Genomic DNA, 26,833 nt, shown 5'->3' with positions numbered 1-26,833 from the left:
CACAAAAACATTTAATCAGTGAAAACAGGAATATACTATTATATAAAAACCACAGATATAATGTTTTTGAAACAAATCATAATCTAAAAGATTTGCATGGCTCTCTCCTTACAGACAAAAATTTCTAAAAAATGTATAATTCAAAGTTAATTTAATTTTTTCTACAATATTGTTTTTTCAATATAGTTTTTATTATTGGTAGAACATGACAACTCATAAACGTAGGTAGTAATTATATTTGGTTCGATGATAACTTTGTTCTGTCTGTGAAAAATGTAGATCACAATGTGTACAATTCATATAGTATGACCTGTTAATAAACAAATTGTTGTTAAATAATATAAAACGTTATTGGCTGAAATCTCAACTTCCCCATAAGCTGCAAATCTGTCAATTGTCCACTGATTATTCTCGTCTGCTTCGCTTGATGTTTAGGTTTTCGTTGGTTTTGGTGCGTTTACGGATGGAAAAATGTTGTGTTTGGTTTATAAATAGCCCTAATAAACTTAACTAGATCCAAAAATAATAGCTTTTGGTGATATTCATATGTGTGGAGGACATTTTCTCATTTAACATGTTTTATTCATATATGTCTTCTTTATATTTAATTCTCTCAGGATTTATAATCTAATATCGCTAGTCAAACTGCGCTTGGCTTGTCTATAATTTTATTCTTTTATCTAATGACAAGGTAGGCCTAACATGGGTTTATACAACTTATTAAAAACCGTCATAATTCATGATGTTTATATAATACATTATACTCAATTATAAGGTTATTCATAGGGCTTCAGTGAGAATTGAGGTACTGGAAAATAAAGTTGCCCATTATAACTGCCCTATATACTTAAGTTAATTATTTATTAATTACAGTTGGTTATACTAAACATATCCTCTCTTTGCAAATTGTCTGAGGATATGAGTCTGAAAGTAGGTTGATAAGTCCACTCAAAAACTTGTGTATCTAAATTAATATACAGGCCTGTTATGCATGATCCTAGGTACATTTTATGCAATTGTGTCTCATTGCAATGGGCTATCAGTGATATCAAGGCATACGGGGGCAAATATTGAGGATAGAGATACCCATGAAAAATATCTAAAACCACCTTAAAAATATTCTTAAGTATGTAAATTGTCATTATTGCCACTAATTTTAGTTATGAAAGTGTTAAAAAGTATCAAAACATTTATATTAAAAGCCTAATATGTATAACTTTACTAACTTAACATCAACAAACTAGAGGAATCAGATTCTGGGGAGAAGATAGCGAATAATTGTAAATTGATTAAAACTCACCTAACCTGGATTGTCGAACTTTATATGAGGACCAACTGCCATAAGCAATAGTATTGTTTATATTTTAATTGTTCTTATTTGAAGTAAGCCTATCTGCCTAATTACCTCACTGTCAGACCTATCCTAGGACCAAAGTTGGGGCAGTTCTGCCCTACCTAAGGACTGACCACCCTACCTAAGGGCCGAATGGCTTACCCGAGAGCTAATCTGGCTATTTGAGCCAACTGTCATAACTTCCTTATTTCTGATCAATTTTTAATGCAACAATCTGGGTTCCCTAAACCAAAGTCGTTTTGTGTAGCCAAGGCCTAGTAAGTTTAATAATTGGATATATTATTTTGTTTTAGTTTCTTTAGCTAGTATAAGCTAAATATTAAATCTATGCTTGGGTAGGGTCCAATAAGCGGACCCGGTTTTTTTATATCGAAGAATATAATCATCGATACCTAATATTCGCATATCGAATCATAGACTATCAATCGATATAAAAGTAATAACAATCATATGTTTTAAATTAAAATGTGAATTTAATGATGTAACAAATAACCTTTACCATTACCTTCTTTTTTTGCATCTGAAGACGACCATGTTAGCTCCTCTGACAGTTACATTTGTTACCTTTCCACAAATATCACATAATGGATTCTTAGGTAGTAACCCAACATTCTGAAGCCATAAAAAACATGTTTTATCGTCTTTTAAAGCAATTTCGTGAAGCTTCCTAAGATTGACAGCCATTTTTAATACACAACGTTACTTATGTGAAATTTAAAATATTACCTTAATTGTATTATTTAAAAGTGTTTACAGCTGTTCATATAGATTATTTAAGTTAATTGTTAAAAATAATTAATCAGTATCGATTGATTATATCGATGGTTATGATTAAGTAATATCGTTTGCCAATTTCGATATAAAAAACCGGGTCCGCTTATTGGACCCTACCCCTATGATTAAACTTAATGTAAACATAGGTGTAGACCTAGTCTCTCTCTCCTTGCTTTGATAAATTCAGCTAGTTTTGAAAAATACTCTCTCAAAATTGTCATATAAGTTAAATGCTTATTTAATTAACCTTCTGATAGTGAGATTTGCAGATTTGGAAGGCTGTTATTAATTAATAATATAATATATCAATAGCTCATTAAAAAATTAATATAATTATTGATAACAATACAGTAATTACTACCTTAATGGACATAGTGATAAATCCACATTTTTAATTTTAAAAATATAAGAATTTATCACTTTTAGTTTTTTGGAATATAATATGCAGACATAGTTTTTATATGTATATATTAATAAACGATGAGTTTTTATATTTCAATATTAATAAATGATAGGCTATAATAAAGTTAGAACCATCTATTGATGGTTATTATTAAATGATGTTGATTAATTAATTTAAACCATAACTTATGATATGTATCAACTGTAAACACAAATTCAACCTGCAGACATAATATCTGTTTGAACAATTATTTACAACTAAAATAATGACGGTTTAATTTACAAAATTAACACAGAGTAGCTGTAAAAGATGACAAACAGTGTTTTACCTGACTTCAGTACTTTGGACTGGAGATGAAAACCCCTATATAGAAAGAAGTAAGGATATCTCCAGAGAACCATTTAAACCACTTTTCAAAAACGGTTGCGCATTGCAATCTAGTTAGTGATGTGCGCCGGGAATATTTTTCTGGCCCGGGAAGATTCCAAAAAGTCGGGAATTTATGAAAATGTCTAAATTTTGAATGTTTAACATTTAAATATAACAATATTAACAATACATATCAATAGTCCTGTTACTTGATGTATTAAATGATTTTACCAAGCAATATAAACACCAGGTCCACATATCATATTCTGCCTAATTTCTACAGGGTTAATTTAATAACGAGTCATAAAACATTATTGGTGGCAACTTAAAAAAGGTATGTAATTTACTGATTAAAACAAACTACTACATTTAATTGTTCAGCAGAAGATGGGCTGGTGTTAAAAAACTTGGTTTGTAACATATGTAGAAGAAAAATCCAAACCCTTGGTGTGTGATTAGGTTGATATTCATGATCATCTCTAGTGATGAAAGAAAATACTAATGATGTTTTATTTTATATTTAAGGGAGTTCTTTCTATGCTAATAGCATTATAAATGAAATTATGTTAAACGTGTTTAAGAGAGAACAGTCCAAACCCATTTTCAAAATTGCATTGACTTCCATGGAATTGAACCTGTGATTTATTGGGAATAGTTAAGATTTAATGTACTAAATTCTTACACTTTCAATTCATAATTTTATATAATTGTATGTAAGAATATTCAAAAAGATTTAATTAATTATTAGATATAGGGTTTAAAAAGTTCCATGTAAAATTATTTAGTGCTATTTATCTTATTTTTTGTGTGAACAGCAAAGCCATTTTATCACTAAACAAACAAATTAATATCTAATCATAAAGTAATTATTCTAATGGAATACACAACAAATTTTACAGTAAACATGATGTGTACATATGTGTAGTCATACTGATTGAGTGGTAGGTCTTGTATGTTTTGTTTGTATATTGCATACCACATGTTCATAAATACGTAAAATCTTTGTTTTCATAATAATGCAATTTTTCATGTTAGATATTTATAATACTTTCTATTGTCAGTGGCCAATAATGCTAGTTCCTATTAATTGACAAATTTTTGGTAGATTCATTGGTTATTTTAAACTATGTGAGTGCCATTTTAATAAATTTAAATAAGATTCCATGGTAGAGCTTGATTACCATCGCCTTCAAATACAAGCTAAATAACATAGTGAACATTTGTCAGCAATGTCTATTGTAATCTTCTTACTGTCAATCACCTTAATTTGCTTTATAAAATTGCTCTTTACTTTATGCTATCATCGTACAACAATTTTTAATGAGTTAATTTATTTTCAGTAATGTCTTTGTTCATAGAAAAGATATATTGTATTGCATTGGTGCCTAGGATAAATTTAAGAAATGCTCTTTTAATAAATATTTCACAACTTTTAGAGACTAAGGTGGGATTTTGTTACTACTTTAAAGACCGATGGGGAGTATCCCGGAGGGATTTTCTAAATAAGAATAGACCTATATTTATCCCAGGAACCCTAAGAAGAAAGTCCATGTCAAATTTCAGTGCAATCAGTTGAACAGTTTATGCGTGAAAGCAAAACAAACAAAGGAACTTTCACATTTATAGTATTATTAGGATTGTGATTTGTGGATACAGGTTTGAGTAATTGTAACAAAAATAAAATCATCTGTTGTGACAGTTCTAATATGTAAGGTATGACAAAAAAATCAAGTTAATTTTACAAACACAATAATTCAAGTAACATTTAATAAATAATTAAAATTATCTCATGATGGTCATTACTGCTCATATTTATAAATTGAATTATGGACGATTTTGAATGACTGTGAGGAACATCTAGATATTGTCGAGAAGGTGAAATGTTGGTACTTAAAGGGTCAGTGTCCATACAGACACATGGATCCTACAATTTTAATATTTTATGAAGAATCAAATCCAAATATATTAAGACCAATTATTTAAAAGGAGAAACATTATGTGAAGTCATGGGGAATAATTGTTACATTCCATATTAAATAATTAAAATATTTAACTTGGGATAGATTGTATCAAATGATTAATTTTATATCAGCACAAGAGGGTTGTACAGAGATAACGATTCACCTAAACTCAGTTAGAATGGAAAAGTCAAAAACCAAGTATATTCAACCAGGGGTGGGAGGAAGGAAGATACGAGTGCCACAAGTCACAGCAGAAACATCCATGGGTACTTTGGTATTATCCTGAGGCCATCATTTTTTGGAAGAATTTTTCTTACTGGGGACCTAAAATAACTACATTATTAGAAAGAACAAGGCTATTTGACTTACTTTGATTACATGTGACTATGACGATTGGTTCTTGTTTTCTGCCTCCTAAAAGGAAACAATGTTGGCAAGAAGTAGTCTACTCTATCTCTATTCACTATTTGTCATTAGGTTATACAAGTAGGTAAATAAATATGTATGTATTATAATGTAGAACTCATGTGACTTGAGCTTGAAAATTTAAGTACCATCTAGAGGGATATTTATCTATTTCCCCAGAAGTGCGGAGTAGCGCCAAAGGCACCACCCAAGCCCATACTGATGGTCAGGGGCATTTCCGATCGGTACTTTCTCAACCTCAGATCACTTGCCAGATTCGCTCATAAAGGTTATCTTTAACTTTAGTACAACTAGCCAAAATGATGATTCCTAGCCAAGATAAATGTACTCCTCCAGAGGCTAGATTCTTGGAATCTCTTCTACATAGTTGTCATTCATTACAAGCATTAAGTAGTGTATGTTCAGTAAATTCTGTTCCATTCATTAGAGACAATAATATAAGATATCTCAATTGCAAATCCTTATTTAAGGTACTCTTAAAGTGCTAATTTTGTAATGGTTGCAGCCTTAGACCAATCAGTATCTACACATGTTTAAGTTTGTGGTTACATTTCCATACAAACCTTTAAAATAATTGTATTAATTTAAAATTAATATTTTCTAAGACTTAGCCCAAAACTATGTGAAAAGTGTTAATCATATGATGTAATGACTTCATATGAATATAAGTACACATGTAAACATATCCATAACTACAACTGTTGCTTATGAGTTTTCAATGAAGCATATATAGTTTTTACTCTACTGAAAAATGTTTTGGCACTTGGTGTTCGGGAATCCAGAAAATGTAGTTTTCTCTCTGACCTTAGTCACTGTTTCAGTAGCCTCTAAATCAAACCTCCAAACTATGGTCCTGCAGGAAAGCCTTCAAACCAATGGCTAACTGTTAAAAGTACTACTACCGACCAATTAACAGTTACATCATTGCTGTTTCTATTGAAGCATATGACTACCGTTTCGAAAGCCCCTTCAGCAAACATCCTTATTAATACTTTGCTTTTCTTAAAGATATTCTGAGTTCATTTGCCTAAAAACATTTTTCTCTAACCTATTATTTTTAAGAGGAAATTAAATTTGGTTATAAGGCTTTATTTCAACATTTTCTACCGGTTAAGCCAACCTTTCAATTTAGTATTCATGTTTCTCAAAGGAACTCACCTCTGGTAACCCTTCTGCTAGAGACTTTCTATATCCCCTCCAGTTAGTTAATTTGGAATAACCTATAGGTCACTGTTTCAGTAGCCTCTAAGTCAAACCTCCAAACTATGGTCCTGCAGGAAAGCCTTCAAACCAGTTTTATATCACTGAGACTATAGATTAAGGTAATGTCAATATCTAAAACCACATTTATAATTTTTATATTAAAAGTAGGCTTGACTCATATATTGGCTATAATATTTATATCAAATATAAGAGTAATCTCAAGAAGCTATTCACCTCTATTGTTAGTGTTGGTGAACTAATCCAGAATTATTAATAGGCATTGATGTCACATCATAAGACCAGTGTCTCCATTTTCCATATGCAATAGTGAAAAATAGTCTTTCCACATCTAGTTGTGGACATTTTGTAGATGGATATGGGAGGTATGTTGAGTAAAGTACCTCATATCCCATTGATGGGTGGTAACTCCTGCTACTGCCACAAAATCCCTTGTTATTAATTCTGTTAAAGGAAAACCATTAAAGTGTTTAGAGAGCATGATACTGGTCCTTTGGTTTTCTTAAGTATACCATTACAAACCGGGAGTATATCGCCTCTTATGATCCCTTTGTTAACCAAAGGGTTACTGGACGAGGGTGGTACTCGCATACTTCCTTCTCAAAATCACATTTGTATCCTGTACACGGTGGAGGTTTGTCTGTATAAGGTGTGTATTTATGTTGGCTGTTACTCAGTCATCAGAATTGCTTGGACTTTTATTAGGAAGCCTTTGTGTCACCTTTACCTATTTCAAGTTATGAGCATTACAGAGCCAAAATCACTCTTTGTAGCTTTTTCTTTGATTTGTGAACAAACCTCCAAATTGTAAGGCATACAAGACTCGTTTGATTTCATTATTTATTTATGTTATTTACACTCATTTGTGTTCCGACAAGCAACATAGATCTAAAACCAATCCAAGCAGTGCTCTGCTTCATTTGAAGAAGACTAGTTTAAACTGGTCACCCAGTATCCAAAGTTCACATATTCTTAAACACGCTCTCCATTAAACATGCAGCCTATGCTGTTCCATCTTGGTTTTGAAATGTGAAAAAAGTAAAAGTTCTGATTGGAACTATCAGCATTAATTAAACTTTACAAAGTACTACTACAATCATCAGCTATTCTACATACATTTATTCTATTATACATTAGAAAATTTATATGAAATATTTTTAGCAAAGCCAAAGTATTATTAATAATACCTAGTATTGTAAATTAACTATATAATTAATTAATTAATTAAAGAGGAATTACTGGCAAAAACACTATTGTAGGTTAAGCTAATTAAGGCTGTTACATAACCCACAAGAGCCTTTATAATTAAATTTGTTAATTAAACTGAACCAAGATATAGGAATGTGCATAAAATATGATTACTGTATAAGCAATGATTATCTAAATAAGTTGTGATGTAGGACTAATTTTAATATGTGGAACAAGTAGAGAAGACAATTATTAAATTGTGTTATATTGTCAAAATAATTTGCAAAGCGATTTACCTTTTATAACACTTGAGTCGTTTAGTATAATATTAAATCTGATTGCATAATTAATACGTATCTCGTCTTTGTTACCAATTCATCTGAACATTTTCAACACTACTCGTACTATCCTTTTCTCATGATTCTGTATGTACTTATAGTTGGTGTCACTGATGGACAGTATGGGAGTAGCAGCCCTCACCTGACCCGAGATGGATGGTATCATGTCACAGGCGCAGGAAGGACTGAGGGAGCGGCCAGCTGTTCACCTGCTACTGAGCTTCCGTCAGCTGTGTCTGGTCACCGTATCTCTCCCTCTGTGTGCCCTAGTCTTCTGCTTCATCACAGCTTATATATTCCAGCCGGACGAGATACATGAGACTCACTGTCGGGTTGGTCTTTTATCTCTCTTAAATAAACTCTGAGATTTTGATACAATGATGCAAAATTTCAAGGTCATTTTTTACAAACAAATCCTTTTTATACAATTTTGGCCAATATGTTATTTCCAACAAATGAAACTTATTATGTTAAATCTATTATGTTAGAGCATCTAGGAAGGTTTAGATAGGTTGTAGTATACCCATTGTTAGTAGTGCTTTATTTGGAGGAGACATGTTTGTGAAGCAAAAAAAATACTAATAAAACTAAGCAATCTTCAGACTACCGTAGATTCATTATTTTGTTATAAAAAAAAATCTCACAGATGTCCAGTACAGCAACACTGTACACCTATTTGTAGTTATTTGCCATAGATATGTATTCTTTTTCAACAAAATTGACCAACAAACATTACAGTATAGATTCAAATTACTAAAGTTTTTTTGTAACTATTGTTACGAAAAACGATCTTATCTTTACTTTCTAAGTACTCTATAAAAATATAGATGTCCAAATTCACATATCCTGACATTATTTCTTTTGTTGTAAAAATTATGAATTTCAGTGGCACGTAAGTATGTTAATATGTATTGTTGAAAAAATACGGATTAACTATAGCTGCTGTTTGAAAGTAAAGTTTTCTCCTAGTCATTTATTAAACTTTAAAAATATAGGTAATCAATTTTGTTAAATTTATGTCCATTACATTACTTAATAGCTGAATATAAAAAAAATCAGTTGTCTGATGTAATTGGATTATTGATTCATAGGTTTACAACATAATACCGTCAATCAGTGCCATCACAGGGGTGAGCCCACAGCGCTACCTGTGGCGGATCTGTGTTGCTCTGCATATCGGCCCCCGACTGCTGATTGCTAGCATCTACCATGCCTATTATAAGGGGCTGACCTCCAGCAGCCACAGTCAACGCCTGCTCAGTCTGTGTTATTGGCTCAACATCACCGAGATTGCCTCTCTCTGTGGCGTCACATACATCTCCAACAAGGAGAATTATCGTGAGTTCCACATCACGCATTTTACAGATTTTGTCTAATTTCAGTCGTAATCACACTGCCATTTTCGATTATCATGGGCATACATGGAAACAAACTGGAAAAGGAATGGAAATGGGGGAGAGAAGAGGGAAACAAAATTATGGGTGTTGTACTTACAATATGATCCATTTAAAATCATTCAGATCGTTTTAAAATAGCAATTGTTCACACAGTGTTTTTGTGATCTGTAGTACAAATAAGGACAAAGAATTTTTCATCAATATAAGATGTTCAAATTTACTTGAATTGTACTTGGCAACTTCTCGGTCATCTTTAAAACACTATCTACTTAAAAACTGATGTTTTATTTAGAGCACTATCACCGTACACAGCTCTGAACATATCATCAGCAATTTCATGAAAACTTTCCCTGAGCTTCACAAAAAATTTGACATTCAATTTAAACATAAAACAAAAATAAACATAACTGACACAGCTTAGCTCGAGATTCAGATGAATACATGAGACTCATTGGCTCTCAGGCAACATGCGATCAAGTGGGCGGAACTGTACATAATATCATAACCTCCATATTGGATTAGTTCAGTTTTATTGAGAAGATATTGCAAAAATCATAAAAATGAAAGTTCCAGCTAGTGAGTGAGTTGTCTGCTGATGTAAACTGTAAACATGTCACTTTCAATCATGTTTATTTGTACTTTCGTTCTCATCTTTCTTGTTATAATTTTGTTTTACTTACAATCTATTGTAAATATTTGAATACAATTTTATTTGATAGTGTAGTAAATTAAGATAGATAAAAAACACAAAATCTTTTTGACTGAGTGGTAACAAGGCCCATCATATGAACTGACTTATGGACTTGAAATTGTGCATGAAGTATAATTTCTGTAAGAGGAACATTGAGTTCTGATAATGGTACATGTAACACAGTAAGATTTGGCTGAGGATTAGCGATTATTTTTACATTGGTTTTATGGGTAAACTTGAGGCAATGAGAAAATAGCAGAATAAATAAAATGTAAACAAACTCAGTACAGTCATAAGCAGGGTTTAAGCTGAGATGAAAATTTTCTTAGCACAAATGTTACAAGCTCTTCAGACATTTTAGCAAAAATATTTGTCTTGTAGCACATATTAATAGCATTGATATTCTGGGAGATTACAATAATACGTATCAAAAAACAGTCTGAAGATCTATAATACTTAGCCTCCAGAACCAATTCTTACATCAATACATATAGTGTTCAATAATTAGAACCTCAATAATTAAATGATCTTTGTGCAGAGTTTTTATTAAAAGCAGTATAGTTAGAAAATATATTATCAAATTTATTGTAAAAGTATACTAAAAAAGAAGTTTTTTCTTAACACGTTTGCGACGATCGTGATTTTATCGATTTTTTAACATGCCTTATGTATATAATGTCAAAAAACCGTAATTTTTTTTTTGTGTAAAATGCTTTAATTTTGATTGTACATAACATAAAGTATACTCGTTTTAGTAAAATATATTGAGTATTTTTTAAAGTATTTTTGCCGTGGGGCTCTAGAGACCCATGCCGGGATGAAGTAATAATATATTGATTGAGACCATCGTGGGGCTTTAGAGGGACATGTGGCTTCGCTCTCGTTTTGTCTTCAGACATAAATAAATACCAAACAGCTGTGTGCTGCAACTGCCTCCGGCCTGCCTCATGAACATAACCTCAAAGTCAGCTTCATTCTACATGTGGTTGTGGTCTAGCTGACACACCGAACCTAAAGTTTTATGTAGCTGTGTTCCAGTTTAGTGTTACATGTTTTTAGTTTATTTTTAGTTGAACATTATTGTGTGGTGTTTGTGATTGTGTACGAAAGAGATATTGAGGATGGTTTGAACAGAGATATTTCCGAACTGACAGACTTTGAATACTCTGGCAGTGAATATGTACCTTCATCAAACTGGATTCGTACAGTGAAGGCTCTTCAGAACATGGTGACTATTTAGAAAATAATGCATATGATGATGTAGGCCTAATAGGCAACCTCTCAGATGATCAATTTGACCAATCTGTACCTGATAACGAGTTCAATATAGATAACAATGTAAAGCCTGTAGGTCAACTCGAAAATGAAGCTTCAGATACATGGAATGACTGTACATTTACAACCCGCCAATACCCTTTTACAGGAAAACCAGGCCTACAGTACGAATTTGACGTGTGTAATCCATTTGAAGTATTTCAGCAGTTTGTCACAGATGATATAATATATTTAATGGAGAAGAAATAAACCGATTTGCTCACCAAACATTACATTTAGGTCCTGTAAAAAGACGTTCAATAATGAGAAATTGGCTGGACTGCACACAATCAGAAATGAGGAAGTTTCTGGACATAATAATTATCATGGGACTGAGCCCTGCACCTGAACTGAGACTGTATTGGTCTGCAAATAATATTTATAAGAAGCCTATCATTGAAAAAAAACTATGACAAGAGACCACTTTGTCATGATACTAAAATGTTAGCATTTTCATAATAATGAAGACGAGGCTGGAATGGAACCGAGGTTAATAAAAATTAAACCTCTTGTTAACAAAATAAATGAACGGTACAAAGCAGTGTTTTGTCCAGACGAATCCATCATGGTTGATGAGAGTATGATACCTTAGCGAGGACGACTCGTTTTAAGGCAGTATAACCCACAAAAGGCAAGCAAATATGGGGTAAAAGTCTACAAACTTTGCTCGTCCAATGGATTCACATGGAAGATGAAAATCTATGCTGGAAAAGATTATTTTACAGGATCCACAGGCCATGCTCAAAAGGTTGTTGAATACCTAGTTTCTGGGTTGGATGGAGAAGGAAGAATTCTCTATTGTGATAATTTTTATAACAGTATACCTCTGGCAGAAAGTTAGCTTAACAAAAAAACATACGTATGTGGAACGCTACGAGGAGATAGGCAAGGAACTCCTAAGAATTTCATCAAGGAAAATATAAGAAAGAGAGAGATGCAAGCAAAAGAAAATGTTAATGCTGTTAAGATAATCAAGTGGCAGGACAAATGGAGGGTCAATATCATCAATATGATATCCACTTGCGTTGAAGATGCAGCAAATCTAGTGCCTACAGGAAAAAGAAAAAAAAAAAACTGGAGAGCCTATTTTGAAACCTACAGCAGTTATAGCTTATAACTAAGCCAAGAAAAGGATTGATTTATCTGATCAACTTTCATCTTACTATACACCACTTCGAAAGACCACAAAGTGGTAGAAGAAAGTTGCAGTGGAACTGTTGCTGGAAACAAGCGTAGTTAATGCTCTTGTCATTTTCAATGAAAATAGACAAAAGAAGTGGGAAATTACCAAGTTCAGGGAAGTGCTGCTGCGAGATCTGATAAAAGGTGAAGACACCCCTGCTCCTATTCCTCCATTACCGCTTCAACAAACAGGTAGGCGTACTAATTATGACCTTGCTAGGTTTTTTATTCAAATTTGTAATAATTCATAATTTTATTATTATTTGAAAATATCACTATCACAACTAAAAATACTAAAATATCTTAGGTTTTATTATAATCTAGTAAACATAAAAAATTACTGAATTTACAGTCGTTACTTATGTAATTGATTATCCTTATTTTAAAAAGTTATAATTTTTAATTTATTTCAGGTTGAAAAAGACCAGCACCAAAACACATACTCTTGAAAAGGGAAGGACCTGCACTGAAAATTAGAAAGAGGTGTGTTCTGTGCTACCAAGAAAAAGTACTTGAAGTGGAAACCAAGGAGGCAAGGAACAAAGCCAAAAAAGTTAACACCTTCTGTGCTGACTGCCCAAATGAACCCCACATGTGTCTGGAGTGTTTCAAGAAAAAACACTAAATTTGTAATATTTTTTTCTGTAAATAAAAAGTATCTTCTGTACGTGCTTTTTATTTTACTCAAAAAAACATATGATTGATTGAAGGTAATAATAAAAATAATCTAGAATCAAACAAAAAAGTACATATTTTTTTGTTAATTTTCGTCTCATATCAAAGTAAATATATATAACAAAAAAGTGTAGTAAATAACATTCTTGGCCATTCCAAATTGCCGTAAGATACATTTGATAAGTCTCTTGCAAATGTGGTTAATCTAAACCGACTATACAAATCAAACGAAAATATACACGTCGGGTTTTAAGAAAGAGTGCGTTGGACTCTAGGGTCCCATGTCGGCACAAATGAAGAAAGGTTTGCTCTTAATTTAAAATTAGATAGTATAGTTATTTTGTATTAAAAAAAGTTACTTTTAACATCAATGTAACTTAAAAAACCTAATTAAGCCTTCTTTGTTTTGTAAACAACAATGTTTAACCCTTATTGAAATGGATTCTTTTTTATTAGTACCTTCAATAGAGATTACTAACAAATTGCTTAGATTGGCTATCCTGAACCTTTTACGAATGTCTCACATTTCAAAATAAAATTTGACTACGAGTGTAACATAACCTCAAATCTCTAGTATTAGTAACAGACACTAAGACAAGACGTTTAGAAGTATACAACTTTCATTTTTGTTGGTATGTGTGTCACCTACAGCGCATCAATACTGCTGTCATAGAACCAAGCATGGCCATTCGTTGGATACTACTCTTGCATCAAAAAGTATAGATAACCTAGTTTGAACGTTGGCCACAAACTAACTAATTGAGCGATAAATACAGGAGTTAAATTAAAATTTTTTTATGTTAGTAGGAATGAGAAATGGTACCTCTTTTAATGCTTTTTAACCAAATTACAATTTTGAACATTCGTAACCAGTAAAACTTGTAATCTGATTAAGACCAAAGTTTTATACAAGAATACTAACTTAGAGTATCTAATCTCAGAATGTTTTAATTATATGGATAAAAGTTGTTGTCGAACCAGTTTGTAAACCATTTTAACTTTTATTCTCAAGCAGGTTCAGCTAAAAAACTCAGCTTTGGTCACGTTATTGAGCTTAGTTATTATTTTTATTTTAAAGGCAATTTAATTTTGTAACCACAATTTAAAACTATAGTTTTCAACACAACTTTAACATAAGTTCAACAGATTTTGTTGATTTTCTGCATCTGATTCATGTTTGTTGGAACACATGAACCATCACACCGACGATCATGCACGGTTCACTTGCGTCCTTAAGTGCAAGAAGAAGCCTTAATAAATGAATATGGTTTTAATATATTAGACCATTTCCCATCTGCTTTTTTCATATGTGCACTGGGCCTCCATTGTATGTCTAACAATGAATAATTTTACTTTCAAAATTGCAGTTTAGTAGTAAAGCACCAAAATCAGTAACTTTTTACATTCTTACAGACCCAAAACTTGGTTATAAATAATTTACTTTATACGTATAGACGCCGAAATTAACCAGCTTAAGTTCAATGTAACCCCTGTATTGTGGCTGTATTAGTTAGTTTGTGGTTAATGTTCAAACTTGGGTATCTATACTTTTTGATCCGAGAGTAGGCAAGCGTCTTCCAACCAGACAGTTTGTCAACCGGTGGCGCCACACAGTGTTGTAATATTTGATATACATGAAATTAAATGTGATGATAAAATGTATGATCTTATAGTATAATGAATGTTGAATGTTGAATGAACAGTATGAATCAATGAAAAACAATGTTGTTAATGCTGTAAACTGATTTTCGAAATGTGATATACTTTTTTCCGCGTTTAGTTCTTTCTCACTTTAACATTAATCACAATTTTGCAAGAGCTTTTCTCAACAGCGTCGCATTTTCTCGGCTTGTTTAAAAAAATGTGACAAATGCAATCGCAGCTTAAACCTTGGTCATATGAAATTTTCCCAAGAACTATCCCAACATAAAACATCATTTTATGGTGAATTGGTGTATAGACTTTTACTATTTAATTAAACTCTGATATGAAACCAAATTTAATGAACAGGATTTGAATATATTATGTGACAAGATATTTCGAGCAAGATTTCATCTGTACACTTTAAATGTTTTATGAAACTTCATTTCTACATGGACAAGAATAAGTTTTATGATGTATGCGTTCTAATCCTGTGATGTTGCATTACCAATCATCGACACATAAATTTAAATTTTGTTCAAATTATGTGGAATCAAAAAATTCAAATAAATAACTTAACAAAATTTATATACAATAAATAAAATTAATTTTGTTGTCAAAAAATATTTACATTAATAATTAATGTTTTGGTTTGAAAATAACTAAAAAGTTAACATTTTCAATAGTAATTTATAAAGTAAAAATATGAAGTGATATTGTTTTATATCATGTTTAATTATGTATTTAAATTAGAGCTACAAAAAATGTGTCCATCTTAATAGTCCATGATTAAAAACTACATCAGTGTACTTTATGTATTTAAATGGAACCCAGCGATGAAATTAACACTTTTCAAAGAGTTCTAATACAATTAAAATTCTCACGGCCCAAGGCTTTGGCAAAACTTTTTAGCGTTTTCTCTTAACATTATGCTTCCTAAATTGATCTTTTCCCCCTGTATTGCGTAATTACGGAACCATCATTCTTCATCTAAGAAAATTTAGTTTCCTTCTTCGTACATTGTACATTACCTTCATTTGCCCATTTCAAGATTTCCACCTAATTTTTCAAAATTGGACATTGTAACATTTAATACACATCATGCTGTATAATATTTATTAATTTTTCACTTGGAGTACTTATGAACAAGAGTAAACAAATAAAAATGCAAAAGGAAACAATTAATTGTATAAACCAAATATTGTGTCACACACAGCTTCAGAATTTTTTATTGCAAGATTTTCTGAAGAGAGTACAAGTTATTCCAGTTAAGTAGGATTTTTAATTATTTAGAATCGATTGTGTGTCTGTATGTGTCTATGTACACAATTGTAGTTTATGACATTTCCAACCACTTAAGTGGTAACAACTAGTTAACAAAGAACTAAAGTCATAATTTCCTGTATAAACAATATTTTCCACCTCTACCCAATAATAGATGTTTGTAGAGAGTAACCTAATCGTCTAATACCTTATTTTAACATTCTTAATTAAAGAAGACATTTTTTGAAAATTAGAGGTTTCTAAGTTTGTTCCATCTAATATAGTGCCAAATTATAGTTATACCTTTATCTTTGTTCAAATGCTTCTCATTTTGGATAAAGTGGGCAATTGATTTTCTTGGTGATGTTGGTTTTATCTCATTAAATTTGACGTATTACCTAATGTGCCATCCCCATTGAGCCCCATCGCCTGTTTTGGGTGACAGAGAGTACGTTAATTTTGAAATACGTCATAAATGTACTCAGATGTTGTAATTTTACATCACCAGAGATTTGAGACCTAACTTTTCAAAGGTGTGTTTTCTCCACTACACCCTTGGTTAAGTATTAGGTGATCTGGTATATATTGGTATACTAAAATCAATCTGATTGTTTGTTCATAACCACATAAACATGTACGTACACACACATACACTACATTCCATTACAATCTATACATAATTTATGTAGTATGTGTGTTTGCAACAATTAATAAAAAAGATATTGGGATATACTGATACTCAGAATGTGATCATTTGTTACAGCGGTACATGAAAAGATCTTTATAGTGTTCATGTTGTGTTCGTTATCACACATGCTGGTGACTCTGAAGGTGAGTCGACTGGTACATCCCACCATGTCAGAGAATGTGCGCATATCGTACCTCATCAAGAAAGTGTTGTTTGTCACGTCCATTCTGTCCACTGTTGGGCTCCTCATCTTCTTTGCTAAGCACCGTCTGCTGTGTCACGACATGGGTAAGTGTGTGCATCTCGAATCTGATCAAGAAAGTGTTGTTTGTTGTATCCATTCTGTCCATTGTCAGTCGGCCTCCTCATCTGCTTCTCTAAGCACCGTCTGCTGTGTCACGACATAGGTAAATGTACGCATCTCATATCTCATCAAGAGAGAGTTTTTGTCATGTCCATTCTGTCCACTGTCGGGCTCTTTATCTTTGTCGCTAAGCACTGTCTGCTCTGTCACGACATGGGTAAGTGTGCACATAACCTAGCAGGGATCACTTCTGGCTGGTTTATACCTCTTCCAGTTGAACCTACCTCTGGGCACAGCAAAAACCGATGTGTCACTTAAATCTGGGCAACCTTATGGATGTCCAGGAGCGGCACATCACTAACCGCAAATGACGAGATTCTGAGATTCAAGGGCAATTCGATAGGTCTAGTCTACTGTGGGAGATGACTGTTGGAGTTGGTGGGGTTTGTTCCCTAATCTCAGAGGTTCTTGCTAGCCTCAACAAGGGTGTGCCACCCCCTGCCTGCTTTGACTGGAGAGGCTGGTTCAGAGCTGGCCTCCCCTTCTTCCGGGGAGACATGACTTTGAGATTAGTGCCCTAATTCTTCCTCATGGATCTCGATAGGAGGTGGCCCCTACGCCCTAACCTTACCCATACTAAATATCCTGTCACTCCGGAAGCAGTGCTAAGGTTCTTACAGAACTAAGTGCAATTTATAAGTTTCTTGTCCTAAAAGAACAAAAAAAAAGTGTGCATATCTCATCAAGGGAGTGTTGTCATGTCCACTGTCGAGCTCCTCATCTTCGTCGCTAAGCACCATTGCTGTGTCAAGACATGGGTAAGTGTGCGCATCTTGTATCTCATCGAGAAAGTGATGTTTGTTGTATACATTCTGTCCACTGCTGGGCTCATCTCCTTCGCTAAGCACCATTTGCTGTGTCACAACATAGGTAAGTGTGCGCATATCGAGACAGATACTCCAGCTATGCACCTTGTTTCTCCTGCCCTTCTCCAAGACATGCAGGTCACAACATAGGTAAGTGTGCGCATATCGAGACAGATACTCCAGCTATGCACCTTGTTTCTCCTGCCCTTCTCCATGACATGCTGGTCACCACAACTACCAACAATATCCTGATTTATGACTTTACTTAACTGGCAGCTCATATAGCCAGCTGACTGAGGATTGTGTGATTAGAATGTCGTGGCAGTCTAGCAACATGTTCATAAGGTTTAAAGTCAGAACTTTGGAGAAAATTTCAGATATGTATTGCAATCATATGTAGTGTGACATGCAGTCATAACAGTTTCAATATTAGAGAAAGAATTGATAATTTTATGTTTTTAAATGATTTGTTAGTTATAGAAATAGTAAAAATAAATAACTTTGGACTAAATTTGTTCTACTTAGTGCATGCTAACTCAAATTTATTGTGTGCAGCGTTCAGTTGGTTCGCTCTATGCGAGTATGTCATCGCCTCTGCCAACATGGCCTTCCACGTCACAGTGGTCCTCGACTTTCCCACTGAGGAGCTGGTCATCGCCAAGGGGCTTACGCTTACCATGCATCGTCAGACCAACAACATCAAACTCGATTAAAATCACCAAAACGTTCTTGGAATTAATTTCCCCATCGAATATTTATTGTTAATTCATAGTAAACTACAACCCCTAGTTGTACCTTCTGAGTGTATTGCGATTGGGTCTGTTATTTTCATCTAACTCACTCTGAAAAACATAAATATAGATAGTTCACAATTCTATTTACTGGATCATTTTAGAAATTCAGTATTAAACCCATATTGGGTTTTAATTTTATATACATAATGATTCCTATATACAAAATCATGGCATTCTGTTATGTTGTGATGGTGAAAGATTTGAATATTGAAAAGGAGTCATTTGTAGTATTGAGTAGGGTAATTTGTATTTGTAATATACAAATCTAACATGGTTATTATTGTTAAAATGTTTGTTGAAATCATAACAATTAATACGCTGTTGAATAAACAAACTTAGTAAATTAGCTGGTAATACAACATATTGATTTAAAATGTTACAGAACATGTAAAATTCATACGAGTTGAATCAGTGTAGCAATATAAAGTGATTACCTCAGACAATTTACATTTGGTATGGCTATTGTTAATTATAATAATTATCCTGTACTCATCAGCCAGACTGTATTAGTGGTGAATAATACAATACTACTAGCGAGCGGTCCAATCAGACCAGAATGTCAATCCTGACGTCATTCCAGTTGAACTATCGTGGAAGTTAATGTGTTAACATGTAATTTGCTTATCACTATTTTCAATGTATATGAAGATCTATCAATCGATCTATGCAGGGTGAGTTGGCTGATTATAAGATTCAGTCAAAACATTTCACGTTTTAAGATCGCCAAATACTACGCAGTCAGTTTTAGTAGTCTTCTTTGTCTAGTCAAAGGCTAATAATACTGTTACTTAATTAAAGTTTTTTTATAACTGAGCTGAAAATACTGTTAAATTTGCTTGATGATATACATTGAAACATTCGAATAGCTGCAGAAAATATTGCACTATAGATACTAAAAAGTAATTTTAACAATACCGCTCAAATAGTTGTTCCAAGTTATTAAATTAAAAGAGGATTGGATCTTTTAAATAAGTACAATAATTTTTTATTAATTAACAAATTAAGTATTACTTAAACTTTAATTATGAAGTGTCGTTTTACTTCTTTTATTTTGTTATTGTTATTATTTTACCTGAACAGAGTTCCTTAACTATACGATATATTGTTTAAACTCTAGTCCCCTGTTATATTTTGTTATCTTTGGAAATATATTTACTATTGATGTTTGTAATTAAATAATTTTACCATAGGGTATATACATTAAATATTACTTGTACAATACAAAATGAAGGGTTATCAGAAAGAATTATACAGTTTTAAATTCCATTTGGTAGGGAATATGTTGTTGAAAGTTAACATGAGTCCAAACAAAATGTCTGCAATACTGTATAAAAATTTACAGTTGACATCAGATTTGAATTTCTTGTTGACCTAAAACAAGAGACAAGACCAAATACCCATAGGTCAAGTTGGTTTTACTAGGGAAGATCTTGTTAACGTCTAACCCTTTAGGACCAACTAACTATATATTGACAATTTGTGTTTTAGGTTAAAAAATGTGAATTAACTTTTATTCAGGCAAATTTGGACTCCAATGATAGTAATAAATATTATTTTGTTAAATGTCTAGATTCAGCAATGGTTTAATCTGAAACAGTTAAAAAAACTCAATTAATTGGTATTACTCACTTTTAAAGCATCTAGTAACATTCACTTCCTGTCATAATTGACATGTGATAGTCAGCTGCCTGACATTGTTTTTAGTTTATTCTGCTTGGAGTGAATTGATCGTATAATGACTGAGACCGACAATGTAAGAATAAAAACATTACATATTTGGTAGCACATATTTGCTGTAACTGATCCAGATCTGACATTCCTCACTTATTTTCACAAATGATATTCAAAATCCAATATAACATTATGCTAAGTTTGTTTACTATATTATTTAGTATGATTGTAATATTTTTCAGTATGTTTACATTGAAATATGATGTTTAAGATTATAATATATGAATATAGATAAAATGTCAGTAAATGCCTATGTTAACATATTCACTCTTGATTCACTATTATTACCATAAAAATATTGGTATTACATTGCATATATATATATGTATATGTATGTATATATATATATATATATATATATATATATATATATATATATATATATATATATATATATATATATATATACAGGGTGTAACAAAAAGGTCTGTGTATGATTCTAAGCTAAAAATGAAGAATCACTTTTTTCCAATTTATACTTCGTTTAGCTGCTAGCTGCCATTTTGTATTTTTTATAACAAATTATTATCTCTAAAACTAGTAAAGCTAAAGAAACCACATTTTGTTCATAGATTTAAATAGGTAAGAGGAAAATTTCTTAAACAAATTCTTAAATCTGTGAAATTAGCATGTTGAATGGTAAATACCGTTCAAGATTGTTCTATTTAAAACTTTAGTTCAAAATCTGTGAAATTTTTGTTATAAGGAATCCTGCTTTCAGACCTTTTAATTAGACCTGCGCCAAAAGGTATTTACTGATCATGTTATAGTAGGCACTATTATAGAATAAGTTCTTGTAATTGTTTTCTTTTTGATAGCCCTTCTTTTAGAAATGTTCTCATTAAGTCAGTTTGTGTTTTTTTGACACATTGGATCAAAGTATTCTTTACATGGTATTATATATTAAGAATATCAGTAGATTTATTGATTTAAGATTCAATGAAAATATTTAATACAATAAGTTATGAGATCAATGCATAATCATTTAGATAATAATAATGCTCAGTGCCTCGTCATAAAAACATATTGTTTTTCCCTAGTCATTTATTTATTTATACTTATCGCTTGTAGTGGTTTAGTGTCTAGGAATCTATCACAACTTAGGGAAAAAGCAGTGAGTCAATTGAAAGTTGGACAGATGCTGTAATCAAGTTCCTTAAAACTACAGTACGTACCATCTTCCTACGCACTACGTCACAGCCCATCCCTTGCCAGAACTCTACTGAGTACTGTGTGTGCTGATTTACCTGTGTAAATATCATTATTGTACAAACATGGTATATACTGTGGAGTGTGTGGCTAACACAGTTCAAATTAATCATATGATTATTATGAAGTGCCTGTTACTTTAATTGTATTTTATTGTCTGTACATGAATAAGTCGAATCTAACCAGTTGTTGTTTTTAGAGTTTTCTGTGTTTTCAGCTTATTATTACTGGGACAAGACACTGTATAATATTTTAGTTCGTATTAGAGTTTTGAATGACAGGAGATGGATATTTATAATACTAGTTTCACTATCCAATAGTAATATACACAATAACTTTTACATATAATTTTGACTGTTACCACATTAGAAATTCCTGAATCATTCCTGTGGATAACTAATTTTGCAGGGTACTGTAGTTCACACATCAATATTTAGATAAATACATGCACATCATCTGTTTATTAAGTATTTAATCAATTTGGTAATTTGTTATCAGACTATAAAGAAATTTATAAATGAGTCAGTATTAAAATATGAAGAAACTCAAAAGCTTGCTATCCCCATGTTTTAAATCTTATTGTTTCATAATTCAGTTCAGTATGTGTTTGATCTATGAACAAATTGTTTGACATAGATGATATAAAATATAATTTTACTAAACATATTGAATAATGTACTATACAAATACTAGTCCTATCATCGTATCATCAAATCGTTATGCATTATTTGATTGTAAAATATTACTCTCTTTGTTGTATATTGTATAATGTATTATTGAGCGTAGTACCTCTTTGAGGACCAACTAATGATATATCGTTTGTTTGTTTTTCCAGCTGAAAAGATCAACTAACAATATATCGGAAGTTAGATTTTAGTTTATAAACTGTTTATTACTAATTTCTATTCAACTAAGTTACATACCAACATTTATAAAAAGTTTTTTTGCATTGTTAAATTACTTTAAATTGAGTAATGATACAATCCGCAACAATGTGAGAAAGAAGAAATAATTTTCTTCTTGCAGCTAGCAGCACTCTTTCACGGCCGACAACTAGCAACGCTCACTAGCTGCTGGGCCTCTTGACTTTATACTGAGATTGTTACATTGTTATTTAGTGTATTTGCAGTGAAATATCTTGTTACTAAACGACGAAGAGTGACATTGTGAGAAAAGAAGAAATTACATGGTTAACACCACTTGTTCGTCATGACTGACACTTCCCCAAGTCCTCAATAGCAAATTGCTTGATGTTAGATCGAGTTTTTATATTATTTAGTATGTTTGTAGTAAATTATTCTTGCTAACAGAAACTAATTTTATTTTTAAAGTTAAAATTATATAAACTATCAAAGGGTCTCAAACCAATATACAATACATGTATTTGCAAGGAACAAGTAAGGAGTATTTTAGAATAAAGTAATTTCAACTGTTATTTAATACTTTTTGTATTCTATGTTTCAACCAAGAAACACTTGTAATAAAAGTTATAATTCTTCTTCGAGGAGCTAAAACCCCATACTAAAATAGAAACTAACAAAACTTTCTTTGTCCAGAATATACGAGTAATTCAAAATAAAAATCAAACTCAAACTTCTTAAATTACAGAAAAGGAAATTTATATATTATTTTAATTTATATCTTCTTTTTATAACATGGTTTATTTATTTAATTTCAAAACTTCTGATAAAACCAGTTACTATTTTATACTTTCTTTGATACTGTTCTACATTCTTAATATCCAGACAGATACATGGATCCTACAATTTTAATATTGTGTTAACCATAAAATAAAAAGACCTAGAGCCAAGCTAAATATGAGAAATGTTATTTGGAAGCGTAGGATATAACTGTCATATATTAAATCATTTAAATTTTTAACTTCAACGTAAAACTTGGTTGAATTAGAGTTAATCCACTATTACCACAGGATACTTGTAGAAATCACTTACATGGACATCTGTCCGACTAGCCAGGGGCGGCAGGAGGTAAGAGAAGTGCCACTAGGCACAGCAGGAACATGTACAGACAAACAATAGTGAAGGAAACAGGACATCGTTCAGTGATACAATACAGTCACTGAAAGATGGAAATGTCGTGAAAAGTCCTGTTTCCTCCACAATGCTTCCATCGTCAAAAACAAACTTCAAACAAAGAAACAATAGTGGTCGTGATATTATAGATACGACTCCAAGCTGACTCGGCCCACTAAGATGCAGCCGCTATCTGTGTGAGAGGGTATCATATGACCTCTAATATTATAGCCTCTATAATTTATTAACTTCTTGTTTTAACAGAGCTTAGTATTTTCCATGGCTCATTCTGCCACAGAATAAAAGTGGTCAATGTATAATTTGGTTTCTGTTTTTACTGAATTGATAAAGTTTAAACATTATTAAAAACATTTGTGCATGGGCAAAATAGTCAACAAATATCAATATTGAACATTATTCTTTTTCTAAATTTCAGATTTTTACCATTTTTATTTCTCCTTTATACTTTAGTAGTCCAAATTACTTTCAAATCTTTTAAATACTAACTTGTAAATAAATGCATGTAGGCTATCTGAATGTACATTTCTTTAACTGTTTTCTTGATTTGATCCTTTTTTTACTGTTCCCCAGTTTTTTCACATAAAAATGTTTGAAAATTTATTTTAATATCTCTATTAGTTTAGAATACACAATTTTTCTCATACACTGTCATAATTGTGGTAAACATTTAACATAACTGTCTCTTTGGCATGAACAATTTTAAAAACCTGCGGTCCTAAAAAGTTAATAAAAATTAATTATTGTAAAATTTAAGCATCCAAACATTTAACATAGAAAAACTGAGAATGTTAAAAATGTCATAATCAGCTGAGTGTTAGCAAAGTCTAGCTCTCAGCAGGCTGGTAAATTTCATTTTGTCCGTCTGCAGGATATCTTGTTTTGTATAAAAATTTCATATAAAACTTCATGTTTAAATAGGTAAGATTTATTTAAATGATGGTGCATGTCCCTCATTTTGTCCTTGGTGAAGGCTGTTACATGACATTTGACATAGAGTACTTCTACCTTGTTTATTTTTAATACAATCAAAAATGTTCTCCTAATTTTGTGTTATATTATTTAAATTTGATTTAATCACAATATTATGATGTAAACAGCAGCTGGTTGTAGATAAGTGTTATGAGATTATGTTAACCTATTAATTGATAGCTCACTGTTTAAGTTCGTTGTATTTCAGATATTTGAAGATAATTAATATTGTAATTTATTAAGTTAATTTATGTATAAAGCATTAATTATTTTGTAGTATTAAAAAGCAATATTGTTGCATTTTGTAGTATAGGATTTAGGGATTCCATTCGTATTTTGAGATTTTTTGGTGAGATAATTATTTCTTCTATAAAAACTGATTATAGACAATTTCATATTTCTAATAGTTGTTATTAGTAATTAATACTCTATGATTTTTAGGTTAAAGTAAAATGAATAATGTTTTTTTTTTTAGAAAATAATGGATTATAATACTTATAGATATTATTTTATCAATACTCATATTAGTTATAATGAACACTTGTACTTTTTTGGCTTGTTGTGAAAAGGACTATATTTTCTTAATATTCCGATTAAGAACAACCTTTATTATTACATTGCGAAATGTAAAATGTACAAATAAAATTACATATTACTTTGATCTTTAAAGCCTTGTTAACATGAATAATTTTCCATTCCTGTCAGAAACCTTGAGTCAATACAGGAGAACAATCCAAAATAATTTAACTCAAAATCTTTATCTTATAAGTTGAACAAATATAATATTATTATAGTTTAAACTCCAAGAACGTGAGCTAAGTCAAACAAAGTTAGTAAAAGTTTGTACCTTTCAAACAAATTTGTGTCAATGACCTTCATTTACTTGAGAGAACTTTTAGAAACACATCCTAACTGGCCCATGAGTCATCTCAGTGCCTCTGTACCTTTGTAACTCAAATTTTAATAAACTCTATTGAAGCATTTTCATTAATTCAAGTTTTCAAGAAATTACTAATTTAAGTTAAACTAATTTCTCAACTAACAATGGATTCCAATCATTTATATTTAACTTTTCAGAATAATTTTTTGTTTAAGAATAGTTTGATTACTTGAATGAATAATTGTGGTTGATCAAGGCTAATTTAATAAGTAAACTGCTCCAATTTCTGATAAAATAAAAACTGAAGATATTTTGTGAAGTGAAGTCTTAAGAATATAAGTTGGAATTAAATTTATGAAAAATTCAAAATCACCTTGTAAAAAAAAAAATAATAAACTTCAATCAGCTTCTTTAAATGTGTTTGTAAAATAAGTCACCAATTAAATAAATGCTTATTATATTATCTAAACTATGACTAATAAATACAAATCTACTTTTCTCTTAACAGCAGCTGCTTCTGAAGTGGTTTTGTCAAAATCTTAATGTAATGCTTCATAAATGATCTTGTGAATAATTCCATTGTTATGGCATTTTTGCTAATAAATAAAGACAGTCCTGTCCACTATGTTATAGGTGCAGGTATAAGTCTGAGGACTTATATTTGAACACCATTTAGCTTCCCATGGTTTCAATTAAAATCGTTTTCACAGGATATTTTTCATGGAAATATTATTTTTTACATTATTAACAGTTTAACCCATAGCATGCTATAACAAGTCTAGAGCAGTCAGTAATCCTATCACAATCATGCTGTGAAGAGATAGTCTCTCCATGTAGTTTTACCGTTGTCTGCTAGATAGCAGCACTGAGTAGGCTGTGAACTTTTCTATGTTATCCATCATATGTACTGTTTCTGGTAGTTTTTTTAAAATCTCTTTTAAGCCTCAGCTCTTGGCTATTCCTGTGTAATGGGACCTCCTCGGGATTTGAACTCGTGATAGCATAACTGCATAAAATGTTGTTTTTCTTCTATGAGATAATACTCCCAGCTGTAGTCTGTGCGGTAGAAAATGGCATGTTTGCATAGCAGCAAAAGCTAAATATTGTTTATTTAGGTAATTGTAAATAATGAAAATGATAC

The 26,833-nt window shown here is 31.6% G+C and overlaps 1 protein-coding gene across 3 annotated transcripts; it reads left to right on the top strand.

Moving 5' to 3' along the window:
• Positions 1-395: 395 nt before the first annotated feature.
• Positions 396-20,920, top strand: LOC124357443 (post-GPI attachment to proteins factor 2-like). Of its 3 annotated transcripts, XM_046809255.1 has the most exons (6): positions 396-691; positions 6,527-6,609; positions 8,136-8,366; positions 9,126-9,372; positions 16,961-17,173; positions 18,611-20,920. In XM_046809255.1, the coding sequence occupies exons 3-6, from the start codon at positions 8,187-8,189 to the stop codon at positions 18,766-18,768; spliced, it is 798 nt and encodes a 265-aa protein (XP_046665211.1). In that variant the 5' UTR covers positions 396-691; positions 6,527-6,609; positions 8,136-8,186; the 3' UTR covers positions 18,769-20,920. The 3 variants fall into 3 exon arrangements, with proteins under 3 accessions (XP_046665211.1, XP_046665210.1, XP_046665212.1); XM_046809254.1 differs by lacking the exon at positions 6,527-6,609 and having other exon boundaries at positions 397-691; XM_046809256.1 differs by lacking the exons at positions 396-691; positions 6,527-6,609 and adding an exon at positions 3,722-4,028.
• The last annotated feature ends 5,913 nt before the right edge of the window (positions 20,921-26,833 follow it).

Source organism: Homalodisca vitripennis, chromosome 3 (assembly GCF_021130785.1).
Source record: "Homalodisca vitripennis isolate AUS2020 chromosome 3, UT_GWSS_2.1, whole genome shotgun sequence".
NCBI lineage: Eukaryota > Metazoa > Arthropoda > Insecta > Hemiptera > Cicadellidae > Homalodisca > Homalodisca vitripennis.
Note: the sequence above shows the minus strand (reverse complement) of the source record. Positions and strands in the feature narration are given on the sequence as shown.

What these genes read in the sequence shown, in the direction of transcription:
- LOC124357443 (XM_046809255.1), top strand. Translation starts at nt 8,187, where the DNA reads ATGGATGGTATCATGTCACAGGCGCAGGAAGGACTGAGGGAGCGGCCA. An exon ending in CTCCAACAAGGAGAATTATC is followed by an intron (nt 9,373 to 16,960) that starts GTGAGTTCCACA and finishes CATTTGTTACAG; the next exon opens with CGGTACATGAAAAGATCTTT. An exon ending in TCTGCTGTGTCACGACATGG is followed by an intron (nt 17,174 to 18,610) that starts GTAAGTGTGTGC and finishes TATTGTGTGCAG; the next exon opens with CGTTCAGTTGGTTCGCTCTA.